Source organism: Euleptes europaea, chromosome 8 (genome assembly GCF_029931775.1).
Source record: "Euleptes europaea isolate rEulEur1 chromosome 8, rEulEur1.hap1, whole genome shotgun sequence".
Lineage (NCBI taxonomy): Eukaryota > Metazoa > Chordata > Lepidosauria > Squamata > Sphaerodactylidae > Euleptes > Euleptes europaea.
Genome location: NC_079319.1, coordinates 64,239,215 through 64,254,777, shown reverse-complemented (window position 1 = coordinate 64,254,777; position 15,563 = coordinate 64,239,215). Strand labels below are relative to the sequence as shown.

Here is a 15,563-nt window from a genome sequence, read left to right as displayed (position 1 = left end):
ACCTTCCTATGTTTCTAACAGTAATCTCCAGCCTGATTAATGACAGACGTGCTACACCCGCTGTTCTGCCAAAAAGCTTAGCTTCTGAGCAGAAACACCTACACTTTTAACCTAAAAGAACTGTCTTAGATTCAGGGCATTCAGGATCAGAGGAAATCCCTTTATTAGCACATCAGAACAGACACTCGTTCTATCACCTTTGACAGCTGGTTCACAGTATTCATTCTCTTGATACCTATAATTCTTGCAGCGTTTGACCTTCTTGCCAGTCAGAGAATTGCCTTAAGCACATTCTTTTATCTGGAAGCATAATTTCTTCAGCTCACAGGATGATCTCCCAATAACTTCTGAAAAGTTTGTAGTGGAAATTCTCTTTAGGTCTCACTGGTTTGCTATTGCTAAGAAAGGGTTAGCTCAAATGAAGGGGATGATTTTGAATTTCTCATCTCTATTTTGATTTTGTGCTTCCTTCATGTGAATTAAACCCATAATTCTTTATTTTTGCATCAATTTTAAATTTTCTTGCAATGAATTTGTCCTGTAAAATGTACCCATTTTTCACTTTCCTGTGTCAAAAAGTCAAAAGTTGTCATGATAGGAATATTATGGGTTAGATCCTATGATGCCCTTCTGCTGAATTGGAACCTATTACTGTCTCCCACTAAGGCTGTAATCTTGAAGGGGGGGTGAAGCTCCTTAGGAGCCAGCGTGACCTCACCCCAGCTTAAGTGCCCATTTAACTTGGGATAATGGGCACTTACGCAGTCCCGGGGGGGGGGACATGCCGGAGCCGCGGAGCTTCACTGGCCCCTGCTGCCAATGCAGCCATACCAGCAGAGAATTCCTGGAAGGAAAAGCCCATACTGGTGTGTGTGTGTGTGTGTGTGTGTTCCTGGGATGTTCCTAGGGTGAAGCTGCCTTAGGCAGCTGCCTAACCCCATTTGCCCTGGAAACACCCCCTTGCACTGTGGCATTGCTGCACCACCTTTTTTGGTGGCGCAGTTCCATTGACTGTTTTATATTTATTTTCAGTGGCTGGGAAGCCTCTGAGGAGGTGGTGCAGCTGTGCTGCTCCCAGCCACTGTGGATCTACCCCAGGGCAGTCTTAACAGCATTATGGGCCCCTGGGCAAACCAGTGTGCTGGGGCCCCTACGACAACCACTCACAGGAATAAAAAGTAAATGGTCGATAATCAGAGACAAATCACAATGTCCATTTGTAACACAATAACATTGCAGCAAATATTATTTTATAGTTTAGTATAGACTACTGTGCAGTAGTATTTATTTATGGCAAGTCACTTAACATACACAGATTAGCATAGGGCCCCTATGCCCATGGGGCCCCCGGGCAAGTGCCCATCGGGCCCATGCATGAAGATGGCCCTGATCTACCCCCCTTCAGGAATGGGTGGCCATCTTCCTTCAACAGAGAAGGATTTCCTCCAATAGATAATTGCTTTTTCTGACGGAGAAAAGCTTCCTCTGATGAAGAAAAGTGTTTTTTTGTTGAAGGAAGTGTTTCTCTGTTGGGGAAAAAAAATCACAACCAGTGACTGTGAGAGTCATAGGATACTATTGTCTGTCTGTCTGTCTGTCTGTCTGTCTGTCTGTCTGTCTGTCTGTCTGTCTGTCTATCTATCTATCTATCTATCTATCTATCTATCTATCTATCTATCTATCTCCCATCTTTCTCTTGAAAGGGAATCCAGAGTGGCTTACATGGTTTTCCTCTCCTCCATTTTATTTTCACAACAGTCCTGTGAGGTAGGTTAGGCTAAGGATATGTGAGTGGCCCAAGGTAACCCAGCAACATTCCGTGGCAGAGTGGGGATTCCAACCAGGCCATCCCGAAGCCTAGATTGATACTGTAACCACTATAACACAAACTTAGTGGAAAGGAATCATAGGGTACAACCCTATATGTATAAATGATGCATATTTTATATATGAATACCATGCAAATTGCTTACAAAATATTTACAACATGCATTTGCAATAAAATGAAACTACCATTGTGGAAAAGAGGAGAATTAAAACCACCGATTTCGCCTAAATGCTCATTTGCATACAGGTACTCATTTTGCACTGGAACTGGAATTTGTTCCCAAGGCTTCTCAGTTCTAGCTCCACCCCTTTGGAATAAGCTCCTGTACTAAATAAAATATCAAAGATAAACTGAGGAGGATGCCTTGGAACAAGAAGAAGGGTTGGTTTTTATATGCCAATTTTCTCTACCTTTCAAGGAGAATCAAACTGGCTTACAATCTCCTTCCCTTCCTCTCCCCACAACAGATGCTTTGTGATGCTTAGAAAGAGAACTGTGACTAGCTCAAGGTCACCCAGCAGGCTTCATGTGTAGGATTGGGGAAACCAACCAGGTTCACTCAATTAGAGTCTGCTGCTCATGTGGAGGAGTGGGGAATCAAACCTGACTCTCCAGATTAGAGTCCACTGCTCCTAACCACTACATCATGCTGGAGGGTTGTGTAGAAAGCAGCTCTTGCTATTATATCCTTACTGTATCCTTATGCAGAGATGTAAGATAAAGTTACAAAATTCGCATCTTGAAAGGTCTTGTGGCAGGGTAGAATTGAAATCCCCCTCCCTCCCCCCACCAAGGGAACCCAGGTGACTCTTAAACCATCCAACTATTTAGGAGTATTTGCTTGTGAATGCATTCAGTGAATTAGTAGATTAATCTTACAAATATCATTTTGGTTTTGTTACATTTCTTATACTTTTGCAAACAATTGGTAGAAAGCTTGAATTGGTAATTATATTTAATAATTATTGTGCTCTTGAGTTGAAAGCTGTGTTGACAAAAACATTTTTTTTTGTTATTTGGTTCAGCATAACAGTGGCTTTAGGAACATGCCTTGGATCCTGATAATGATTTCCTCTAATGGAAGGGGAGGGCAATTTTCTCCAATTTTCCCCATCACACTGCAGACCTCTGATAAGGAACTGCATTCCATTTGCAGACATTATCATCAGGATCCAGTCTTTGAGACTGACTTGGATTAGGCTTTGATATACTGAAAACAGAAATATGTGTGCCCTTTCAGTTCAGAAATGGTAGTATTGCACTGTGTGGGTTGAATACGTTCCGACATAGGTAGGAAACATGCTTTTATTAACTTGGAATTTCACAGTATTAATTTGTGTCCTATAATATAACTCAGGTCTATGAAAGGGTTTCTCCTGCACAGAGAACAAGATTAAAATTCAAAGGGACCTAGATAAACTAGAGCACTGGACTGAAAATGAAAAAAAAATTCAAAGACGACAAGTATAAATGACTACACACTAGGAAGAAAATGCATAAATGTATAATCTCCAGCATCACTGAAAGTACGACTTAAACAAGAACTGTTCTACTCTCCCCAGTACTGTTTAGGATGCTGGTAATGTGTCCAGATTGGCTATCAAGTTGAAAGAGCAAATTGGAAAGGATAAGAGTACAATGGCTGAAATTGGTACGGGTGGTGAACAAGGGTAGAAAGAACGCTCCAGGTTTATACACTTTACAGAAAGGAAGCCTATGGTATGATAATGTGATAGCCAAGCCTGTAAAAACAAATTAAATGGTGTTCATGAATAAGTGGTAATCATTGGACACCTGTCCCCTTATTCCATATTTGACTTTTATGTTCTTTGTCCATCAAAATATCTAATATTCTAAATAGTGAAGTAGGCCAAATTTGAGGATACTTAAATCCAAAGACTGGAGCTGTGAACAGGCAAGGCAGATCTTTCTACAAACCTGAACAATGCCCCAGGTTTACAGAAAATGATGAAATCTAAAAAACCAAAAAAATACATTGTGGGCTTTAAAAAAACCCAAAAAATGATAAAAGGAGTTCCTTTAGCTTTAAGAAACAGAAGCCCTCAGTGGCTGTTGCTAGGGAACCCCAGCTTTCCAGGCTGGGTTTGATGAGTGAAAAGGCAGGAAGAGTCCTTTCCAGGGCTGTTTTGGTCTTTGCGGGAAGACTCATTGGGGCAGGCCTGACTAGGGTTGCCAGCTCCAGGTTGGGAAATTCATGGAGTTTTTTTGGTGGAGTCTGGGGAGGGGAAGATATGGGGAGAAGAGGGAGCTCAGCAGGATGCAATGCCATAAAGTCCACCATTCAAAGCAGTCATTTTTTTCCAGGGGCACAGATATCTCGTCTGGAGATCAGTTGTAATTCTGGGAGATCTCCAGGCTCTATCTGGAGGTTGGCACCCTAGGCCTGACAGTAATCACTGGGTGACTTGATATCACCTGATTTGCATAACTCAACTAGGTCTAGCTGCTTTCTCCTGTTCAACAGCAGCCACCCTATGAAAGCCAGCATGGTGTAGCAGTTAGAGCTTAACAGTATGGTCTGGGAGGTCCAGGTTTGAATTCTCATCTTGCTGTGGCAGCTGACTGGGTAATTTTGGGCCTAACCTACCTTAACTTAACTTGTTGTGCAAGTTAAAAGGAGGAGCATAAAGTAAGCTGCTTTGGTCCCCACTGTGGAAAAAGTTGTATCATAAATACAGAAAATAAATAATAAATATAGCTGAAGATGGGAGGCAGATAAAAACTAGATTGGTGAATGGTTGAGAAGGAGAGAATGAGGCAGGGAAAAGGCAGAGGATTAGGGTTGCCAATCTCCAGGTACTAGCTGGTGATCTTCTGCTATTACAACTGATCTCCAGCTGATAGAGATCAGCTCTGGCAATTGGACGCTATGGCATTGAAGCCCTTCTCCTCCCCAAACCTCCCATCGGTGGCAAAGAGGGACCTGGAAACCCTATAGAGGATATTGGGGTTGCCAGGAGAAAGGAGCAATAGTGTGGAAAGGGGGATAAGGGAAAAGTGAGGTGCCACCTTGCTAGTCCGTGAAGGTTCCCTGCCATGCTCGTGGTTGGCTCCTGGGTGGGGAGGAGAGAAGGAAGCAGTAAAATGGGCTTTCAGTGAAGGGAAAGAGGAAATAGTGGGGGAGTAGGGTTGCCAGCTCTGGGTTGGGAAATAACAGGAGATTAGGGGATGGAGCCTGAGGAGGGCAGGGTTTGGAGAGGGGAGGGACTTCAATGCCCTAGAGTTGAATTGCCAAAGCAGCCATTTTCTCCAGGGAAACTGATCTCTGTCGCCTAGAGATCAGTTGTAATAGCAGGAGATCTCCATCTACCACCTGGAGGTGGGCGACCCTATGGAGGAGAAAGAAAGCAGATGCCTCCCGCAAGTCCTTGCAGGTTCCCACTTGTGCCACCTATTCTCCATCTCCCTATTGCAAATTCTACAGCAGAGAAGCAAAAGAAAATGCAGGGTTATAGTTCTCAAGAGGCCAACGTGGCATCCATAAGCGGTTCCTCTCTGCTTCTGGTCTGTTGTTGAAAGGCTAAGTAAGATGTAGAAGCAGGATATAGATGAATCTCTGGTGCGCTGTAGCCAAAGTAACATTAGTGGCCCATTATGTTCCATTTGACATATAAAGAAAATGAAAATGTAACCACTCTTTCACAATGCCAGCTTTAACATGACTGTAATGGTAATAATTAAATCAATCATTTTTTAAAAAAAAACTTGAAATTATAAATTATTTTGAAGCCTTTTGCAACTCAGAACAGGGAATGTCCATAGTGTTCATGAGATTACCTTAATTTAAAGCCCTACATTTCTGAATTCGTATCATAAAGGAACAGTATTCTAATGCTTATCATGCGGGAAATACCTGTAACATCCCACCTCTGTCTCCCTCCTTCATTCATGGACAAATACATTCTTCTATATTTTGTGTGTATATTCCTAATTGTAACATTGCCCACACAGAAAACACTGCTGCTTTACTTTCAGCAGCATGATCAGATTAATTCCTACCCGGAGGGTTAAGTTACATTTTCCAGATCTTTTAGGGTTAGTTTGCCACCTTGTGTCCAATGTTTGCAACAAACATGACTACCTAAGAATTGTTTACTAGATCACACTATATGAGTTCATCAGATCCATGAATCCAAGGCTGTTCAGCAAGACGGGCATGGGAAGCTCATGCCAGATACTCTCATCCCCTATGATTTGGCCCAAGCATCTGGCAGTGAGAAGAATGCTGAACCTGTCCTGAGCTTAAATGCTACATCCTTTACCCTTGTTTTAGCCTTTCCTCACAGCAAAGCCCCTTATTTAAAACTCTATAATATGCTTTTGAATGAAAAAAGAGCAAGAGGCCAGTAGCACCTTCAAGACTAACAAAATTTCTGGCAGGGTATGAGCTTTCATGAGCCACAGCTCACTTCTTCAGACCTGTGGCTCACGAAAACTCAAATCCTGCCAGAAATTTTATTAGTTGTAAACAGATTATTACTGGACTTTTGCTCTTTTCTACTGCTACAGACAGACTAACATGGCTACCCATAGTAGAGTTGCCAGGTCCCTCTTTGCCACCGGTGGGAGGTTTTCGAGGCAGAGCCTGAGGGGGGCGGGGTTTGGGGAAGGGAGGGACTTCAATGCCATAGAGTCCAATTGGCAAAGCGGCCATTTTCTCCAGGTGAATTGAACAACCCTATGCACTCTGGCCATCATTCAGTATAGTGTTATGTGTCTTGAATACATTGATTCATGAATATATAATTTACGTTTATGCGTTCAAAAAGCTCGTGGTTAAAAACCAGTTATTTGCATGTTTTCAAGTAAAAATTCTGAAAAGAAAGCTAATTTAATTAAATGAATGGCAATGTAAAACGGTGCGAATTTAGGGGGGAAATTATCTTCATTGTCGTAGGGTAATCTTAATTTAGGATCTGGGAGCTCTCAGTAGATGAACAACCTCCATAAGGTTATAAAATTCTCACTGAGGACTGTGAATTGGCCTGTGAAGACTGAAATGTAGTACATGGCCTCCAGAAACACTTTCATCACAGGCCTTTAGTAATATGAGTCCACTTGATTCTACCCGTTTGTGAGCCTTAGGCAGCTATACCTTGCCTCTTGAGCAGGGAATGTGAAAAATCTTTGTTAATGCAGTATCAAAAGGGCAAACATTTATTGCAGCTGTAGTTCTTTATTCTTATTTTAAAGTGGTATATACACTTCAACTAACCTCTGAATGGCTTCATACATTAATCTCATTAGTCTCCATTTTTATCTACAAGCAACAGATCCTACTGAAGTAGAGGGCAAAACAAGAGTTGGTTGTAATATGAGAAGATTAGCTATACTCCCCCCCCCTTTGTGTGTATGCCACATACACACGCTCTTACACTTTCTGAATATGTTTCAGGGATAGGGTTGCCAGGTGCCTGGTGGTGGCGGGAAAACCCCCAGCAATTCGCCACTTGAAGGTCGGTGGGCAAAAGTGCACATGGGTGCCGATGCACATTCGCATCACTTCCGGTTTACAACTGGAAGTGCTGCCTCGCAAGGGGCTTTTTCCTCTTAGTTTGCGTGGTAAAGGGCCGCATTACCAATCAAACTAAGAGGAAAAGGCTCCTTGCGAGGCGGCACTTCCGGAAGGCACGCGCACAATCCAGACCGCAGCCCCAGAGCCTCCCGACGGAGGAGAGAGGGGACCTGGCAGCCCTATTCAGTCCTATTCAGGTAGTCATTTCCCCTTGGTGCAGTGTTTTCTCTATGCAGCCTTAGTCTTTAGAGAGAATAAAAATTTAAAGAACAGAGAAATCCTAAACAGATCTGCTCAGAATCCTACTGAGGCCTATTCAATGGGGTTTACTCCTAGGAAAGTATTCTTAGGATTGCATTGAAAATCTATGACACTGACACCTAAAAACAAATTTGTGCAAGCCTCTCACGGTGAAAACCTGTGGTAGGGCATGAGATTTCATGCCCCTCTCTCCACAGATGCAGTGCTAGATAAGACTGGGTTCACACGTCCATCTCTGAGCTCACTTGTCATCCATCTATTGGATATAACACTGCAATAAGCTCCTCCCATCTTGCTTCTGAGCCTACCTGCCATTCTCAGGCAGGGTTTATTTACACAGAGTACAGAGCTACGGTTGCCAGGTCCTCCCCCCTCCAGCGGGAGGTTTTTGAGGTTGGGCTGGGGCGATAGGGTTGCCAATCTCCAGGTAGTAACTGGAGATCTCCTGCTATTACAACTGGTCTCTAGCCGATAGAGATCAGTTCACCTTGATAAAATGGCCACTTTGGCAATTGGACTCTATGGCATTGAAGTCCAATTGAAGTCCAATGGTCTAGAGTTCCATTATGACAGCCTGGCTACTAGACATTAGATGAATTGCTTCTGTTACTGTGCTTGTGAGCGTTCATGGTTTAGTACTGGTATAATGACCCTGCTTTGTTTGAGCAACGTATCCTTCTCTTAGACATGATTGGTATAATATGCAACCCCCCACCCCCAAAAAAACCCAGAAATTAAAGTTCTACATGAAGGGATTCCAAACATGGAATCAAAGAAAAGTTGCATTCTGCAGCTTATATCACTAGGGTTGCCAACCTCCAGGTACTAGCTGGAGATCTCCTGCTATTACAACTGATCACCAGCTGATAGAGATCAGTTCACCTGGAGAAAATGGCTGCTTTGGCAATTGGACTCTATGGCATTGAACCCCTAAACCCCACCCTCCTTAGGCTCCGCCCCAAAAACCTCCCGCTGGTGGCAAAGAGGGACCTGGCAACCCTGTATATCACTGATGTCCATTAAGCAAACTTGCATATATTTGCATATATTCACGCTAATTCGTGGAATGAGGAGAAGCAAGAACTACAGTATTCCCCATGGAGTTCAGCCACAAATCCTTTTCAGTCCCTTTCTATTTTCTGCGATTTCACTAGTATTATCTAAATACTTTAACACTTGTTTTCATACAGTCTACCAACACCGAAGAAATGAAAGTTGCAAAATTCAACTGACTTTGCATGACTGTGAATTGAATTATTATTGTTGTTATTGTTATTAGCTATCGGTAATGTAAAAAAATCACTTCTTAATATTGCTGATGGATGTTCTTGTTTGCTTTGTTTTAGCCCCCTGTGAAGCCAACACATTCTTTTGCCATAGTAATATGTGTATTAATAATACATTGGTCTGCAATGGACTCCAGAACTGTGTGTATCCATGGGATGAAAACCACTGCAAAGGTAAGGCATATACAGAACAGAAATTGCATGCAACTGCTTCATGAACATACAAACCTTATTTTCTTCAGAATAAAGTGAGCACTAATTAGGTAGAACCAGAATGCATTTTCATTTTTATATATTTTCTAACTGGTTGGAAATGTTCTCTTTACCTTTGATTTCCCTTCAATGTTATATCAATATTTCAGTGCTATATTATTATTTCAAGAGAGGCCTAAAAGGGTGAGAAAGGGGGAAGGCCAAGAGCTGGACTTGCCTGCCTAGGGTTGCCAACCTCCAGGTGTAGAAACATGACAGCACTGCGACCACTTAGAAAGTATTTATAGTGAGCCACTTATAAGCAGGCACAGTTTGCAACAGCATATATAATTTTAATTCAGTAATGAAACTAAAGCCTGTACTGAACCTAACTAGCTAGCTAACAAAAGCGAACATTGTACAGCTATTTGTTATAAGGTGACCCTTAAAGACTGTGTATACAATTGTGATTGTTTATATTTGCAACTTTCATTAGCTAGCTAGTTAGGTTCAGTACAGGCTTTAGTTTCATAATAGAATTAAAATTATATATACTGTTGCAAACTGTGCCTGTTTATGAGTGGCTCACTGTAAATACTTTCTAAGTAGTCGTAGTGCTGTCATGTTTCTACAATCCCCGTTTACAGCACTACTATTTAGCTTTGGTTGTTGTAACCTCCAGGTGGTGGCAGGAGATCTCCTGCTATTACAACTGATCTCCAGCCGACAGAAATCAGTTCACCTGGAGAAAATTGCCACTTTGGCCATTGGACTCTATGGCATTGAAATCCCTCCCCTCCCAAATCCCGCCCTCCTCAGACTCCGCCCCCAAAACCTCCCGCCGGTGGCGAAGAGGGATCTGGCAATCCCATGCCTGCCTCATCTCATCTGCTCTTAATATTTACAAATTGGAAGTCGTAGCTTCATCTGATTTGACACTGACTGTTTCGATACAATATTTCAATGCATACCTCACTGTGTCCTCAAGATTTAGAGTGAGTCACATTAAAAAAAAATTGTTAATTACAAATCCAAAATCAATGTCAAAACTACCCCTTCCATGCAAAAGCGCTGGTAACTGAAGGCACAAAAGCATGATTATGTTTCTGCAACATATCCCTCTGCTTGAACTTTTATGAGTCGTAGCTGCAGATGGTCTCAAGGCATGCTTGTCTACCTTTCCCTGCCTTTAGAACATGAGGCACAGAGAATACATTTCAAAGGGAACTCAGTCAACTTGAGGAATACAATGAGTCACTGATGAAGACCAAAGAGTTGACGTCTGAACTTTATATGGCACAAGCTATCTAGAGCAGCACAACTCAAAAACCACAACGTTGAATAGAGAACTGGGGGGGGATTTTCAATGTGAATTGGCAGCTCCACCCCCAGGAATGCCCCCCATGCTGGTGTGGGCTTTCCATTCTGGGAATTCCCTGCCAGCATGGCTTGTCAGTTCCCTGGCACCAGTGTGTTTGCCTCAGAATGGCATAAGTGCCCGTTATCCCAGGATAAATGGGCACTTACGTGCCCCCCTTCAGGATAGCAGCCTTTCTTTCATGTTAAAAAGAACGAACGAAGGCTTATTCCTTTGACAGTCACCTGACAGAATCATGAAGCAAATAGTATTTCTTCATGAATCATCAGTTGGAAAACACTGAAGCTAATCTGCAACCTCATCAGAAATGGCCCACAGCATTTTCAAATATTGTGCTGATCACAAGGCACTAGCCAGCAAGGCAGTGTATATTTTAAAGAGTATATTTTAAAGGGAGTATATTTTAAAGTGTATATATCAGAGTATATTTTAAAAGGAAAAATAAATGTCTTTTTAAAGCTGTGTTTCTCAGAGATATCAAGCTGAATTAAAAAGATGAAACACAGGTCATTTATGCAGGGGTATTTAGCTTGCAATCCCTGCTGGACTACTTCGAGGCTTCCTTTGCATTATTCATGATTTTACCAACCTTTAGAAGTCACTCCTTCTTTCCCTGCAGTTGTAGGATGCTGTTTTATAACGAATTTAAATTCTGCTTCGAGGCAAATCCCTGCCATTTCCATACATAGTCCTAACTATGTATGTCTTATGTCCTAATGTCTAGATGGAAACACTTTTGATTTAATTTCAGCCCGCTGGTTCTGGTCTGACCTTCTGGGGCAACAGAAAACAACTCAGCACCCTCCTTTATATGACAGCCCTTCAAGTATTTGAAGATGGTTATCATATCCCCTCTCAGTCTTCTTCTCTTCAGGCTAAACATACCCAGCATCTTCAAGCTTCCCTCAGAGGCCTTGGTCTCCAGATCCCTCACCATCTTTGTTGCCCTCCTCTGGACACCGTCCAGCTTGTCTACATCTTTCTTAAATTGCGGTGCCCAAAACTGAACACAGTACTCTAGGTAAGGTCTAGGTACTCTAAGGGCGAAAACGCACGGTCACTTTAGCCTCCTTTATTCACTGTTTCAGCCACGATTCAGCCAGGATCGAACTAGGGCTGTCAAAAAAAAAATCGGTAAAATTCAGATTCGGCAAAATTTGGCCTGTTTTGATTCAGGAAATGCTGAAGTCCGAACTCCCCCGATTCGGATCCGTGGAATTCGGCACCAAGTTCTGAGTTCGGGGAAAAATTCGGCCGAATAAAGCCATTAAAAACATATTTGCACCTTTTTGAGGTTACGGGGGGCGACATTTTTGGAGGTAGAGGTCCCAAAATTTCAACGTAGCTTGATGGGGCCCTTCTTGCAAGAACCCCCAAGTTTTGTAAAGATTGGGTCAGAGGGTCCCGGGTTATGTGGCCCAGAAGGGGTCCCCCCAAATCGCCCACAGGAATAAAGGCATTAAAAACACATTCGTGCCTTTCCACGGCTCTGGGGGGGCATGTTTGGAGGTAGAGGTCCCAAAATATCAGCATACCTTGAGGAGACCCTTCTTGCAAGAACCCCCAAGTTTTGTAAAGGTTGGGTCAGGGAGTCCCGAGATATGGGGCACGGAAGGGGTCCCCCCAAAAATCGCCCACAGGAATAAAGGCATTAAAAACACATTTGCGCCTTTCCGTGGCTCTGGGGGGGCGTGTTTGGAGGTAGAGTTCCCAAAATCTCAGTGTACTTTGAGGAGACCCTTCTTGCAAGAACCCCCACGTTTTGTGAAGATTGGGTCAGGGCCCCCTGAGTTATGGGGCCCGGAAGGGGTCCCCCATCTGCCCATTGGAATAAAGCCATTAAATGGGATGTATTATAATAATGAAAAGTCAGCCCATTGGAAGCCATGGGTGAGGTTGCCCAGCCCATTGAAGATAATGGGAGTGGGGAATGTCGGTTGACTTGCATTGAGTCCACTGAAATACATTACAGGGGATGTACTAAAACGAATGACAGGCTAGCCCATTCGAAAAAACAGGAGCGGCTGCACAGCCCATTGGAAACAATAGGAACCAGCCAGAGAGAGACTCACTGACCCACAGTTAACTCCACACGAAGTTGGCAACCAGTGAAAACAGTAGAAAGCACAGTCCCACACAAAGGCAATCAAGCCCACCCCCCAGCAGAACAGGTAAACCCACCCCCCTTTGGCTTCCCCCCTCACACACACACAGAATCTCCCCCCCCCACATACACACACACAGGAAAAAAGTATAGAGAATTATAACGAAAAGCCCCCAAATGGGTCTTACTGTGGATGTCTTCTTCTCTTCTATCAGGAGCAAGGACTGGGAGGACTCAGGAGTAATCCTATCCAATACGATTCTAGCAGACTCACACACACATACTCTCTGGCACGGGAGGTTTTGCCTTGGATTTGCCGCTCTCTAGAAGCACATTAAGGATTGCCTGCTCCCATTCATTCCAATGGGTGGAATGGGGGGACCCCAAAACTCGGGATTAATTGCCTTTTAGTCAGACCCCCAGGCCAGGGTAATGGTACGGCCCAACTGCCGAGGCAACCAGACCCCCAGGCCGGGGTAATGGTATGGCCCAACTTGAATGTATTTTTAAAGGCTGTAATGGCCCCATATCTCGGGACTCCCTGACCCAATATTTACAAAACTTGGGGGTTCTTGCAAGAAGGGTCACCTGAAGCTACGCTGAATGTTTGGGACCTCTACGTCCAAAAATGCCCCCCCAGAGCCACGGAAAGGCACAAATGTGTTTTTAATGCCTTTATGGTTATGCAGCTGATTCGGAGACCCCGAATTTGCTGAATTTATTCGGTGATCACCCCAAACTCACTGAATTCGGCTCATTGTTTTCCCGCCTTTTTTGAATTCGGTTCCATCCGAACTAGAAACCGCCGAATCGCGGAAAATTTGGCTGTTTTTTGGTTCGGGATGAACCAAATCGACAGCCCTAGATCGAACACATGCGTTTCGCCGAACGTGCGTTCGATCCTGGCTGAATATGGGCTGAAACAGGGAATAAAGGAAGCTAAAGCGACCATGTGTTTTCACCCTCAGTGTCCTAACCATTCCCAAGGGAGTAATGTAATTTCCCCATCCCATTCCACACATTTCTATGTAGTTTGCTTTCTAATATGCTAAACAAATCAAGAGACATGATTTATCTCTGACCGAAGTATTTAAGGTTGCCTTACCAGTCCTCTCTTAGATATTTAGCAATAAACAAATAGCATTGTTCAACAAATGCTGATTGTATCCTCACGGGGAAAAGAAAGCATAAAAGCATGCAAGCAATTTTAAGCCTTGATACTTTTCTTAAATTGAAAACATCTTTATGGTATACAATACTATAGCACAATGGCAACCTGAATGAATAAAAAGTCCTCTCCGTTTCAATTTACAGCACAAAGGCTTGATCTTAAGCAGTGCTGAAAGCCATCACCTTTTAGGTGAAAAAAATATTCCATTGCAGGGAAATCCTTTAAAATATACAGCCTGTAGTACTTTCCCAAGTGAATACTGAACCTGTACATTTCTTTAGTTATTAAGTGCAATAATTATGAAAATAGGGTGTTTAGTAATTAGGGTTGCCAGGACCCCCCTCACTACCAGTGGGAACTTTGTTGTGGTGGGGCTGGGGGGAGTTGGTGATTGGCGCAATAACATCACTTCTGGGTTAACCCTGGAAGCGACGGCATGTTCTAGCACATTCCTCCCAAAACTCTATGGAAACCATAGAGTTTTTTTGAGGAATGTGCTAGAGCTTTCCCTGGAAGTGACATTAATCACACACACCCTTCAGCTGGCCGGCTTCCACTCGCCGGCCAGCTGAGGGGCAGCAGGCAACCCCCTTAATTGGCAGGCAATTGCCCACCTTTACCTGGTATCTGGCAACCCTATTAGTAATTATCATAATTAATATAAAAACAAAACAAATTCCCTGTCTAAATGGCCTATAAAGAAAAAAAAAATGGTGTTATTTAGTTTTGTTCAGTAGCTTTCGTTATTGCACTCTCTATTTTCATGATGAGTGCATCAAAAGCTGTGCTCCTCATGGGAAGAGAGCCCCTGAGATTGTTTTGATGGATTGTAAGGGGTAGCTTCTAGGATTGCATACATGTGTGAGGTGTTCCAATTCTGATGGATATGAGACTTTGAATCAAACATAAGCTGATGTCACATACTGAAGTGCCATTAGCTTTCTTCTTGAATATAGTTTCTGTTCTCCCTGTGTTGTGTTCTCTGAATCTTTCTAAAGCTATTTACAGTTTTGTTTTCTGGGGGGTGGGGAGGCTTGCTTTCCTCCAGCTAATTCTTCAGTGCTTTAAATTATTATTTGATTTGTGGCTTGCTTCTTTCCATTTCTTGCTTCCTCCTGCCACTTCTGACCCTTTGGAACCCCATTTTTTACTCCATCTGAGTCTGATTTGCTTTATTGGTTAGTCTTCTTTATTAAGTGTTGAAGTGTGACTTGTTGTGATGGGGTGTTGCTTCAATTGTCTTTGTCTTGTACTTACACAAAACCCTTTTGCTTTTCAACTGTCCTCACCCTGAGTAGCTGTTGAGTTTGAGCCGTTGAGAATTGTTGAGGTTGAGCTGTTGAGAATTACAGTTAATTTGAGATTTATTTGAATTGTTATTACCTGCTTAAAAACTTGTTGTTGTTTGTCTTCTGTGATTCACTGTGTTTTAAGAATGTTCCAATGTAACCTAAGTACAGCACTTAAAATAAATTAAAAATAAATAAATAACATACTGTCCAGTAATAAACATTATGCACATTCCTCCTGTGCTGCCTGCCCTGTTGCTTTGCCCTTAGGGTTGCCAATCTCCAGGTACTGGCTGGAGATCTCTTGCTATTACACCTGATCTCCAGCTGATAGAGATCAGTTCACCTGGAGAAAATGGCTGCTTTGGCAATTGGACTGTATGGCACTGAGGTCCCTCCCCTCCCCAAACCCTGCCCACCTCAGGTCCCACCCCAAAATCCTCCCGCCGGTAGTGAAGAGGGACCTGACAATCCTATTTGCCCTCCTTGTGCCAGCAAATGCTCTTGCCTTGTCACTG

At 43.1% G+C, this 15,563-nt stretch overlaps 1 protein-coding gene across 4 annotated transcripts in view; it reads left to right on the top strand.

Annotated features, from left to right (window-relative positions):
* The window catches only part of NETO1 (neuropilin and tolloid like 1), a 148,368-nt gene that overhangs the window by 119,448 nt on the left and 13,357 nt on the right, over positions 1-15,563 (top strand). For all 4 annotated transcript variants that reach the window (XR_008933481.1, XM_056854218.1, XM_056854217.1 and 1 more), the window contains one exon: positions 8,972-9,085. Coding sequence is in view for 3 of the 4 variants with exons in the window: in XM_056854218.1 (XP_056710196.1) it covers positions 8,972-9,085 (114 nt within the window). In the remaining variant the exon portion in view is untranslated. The remainder of the gene's footprint in view (positions 1-8,971; positions 9,086-15,563) is intronic.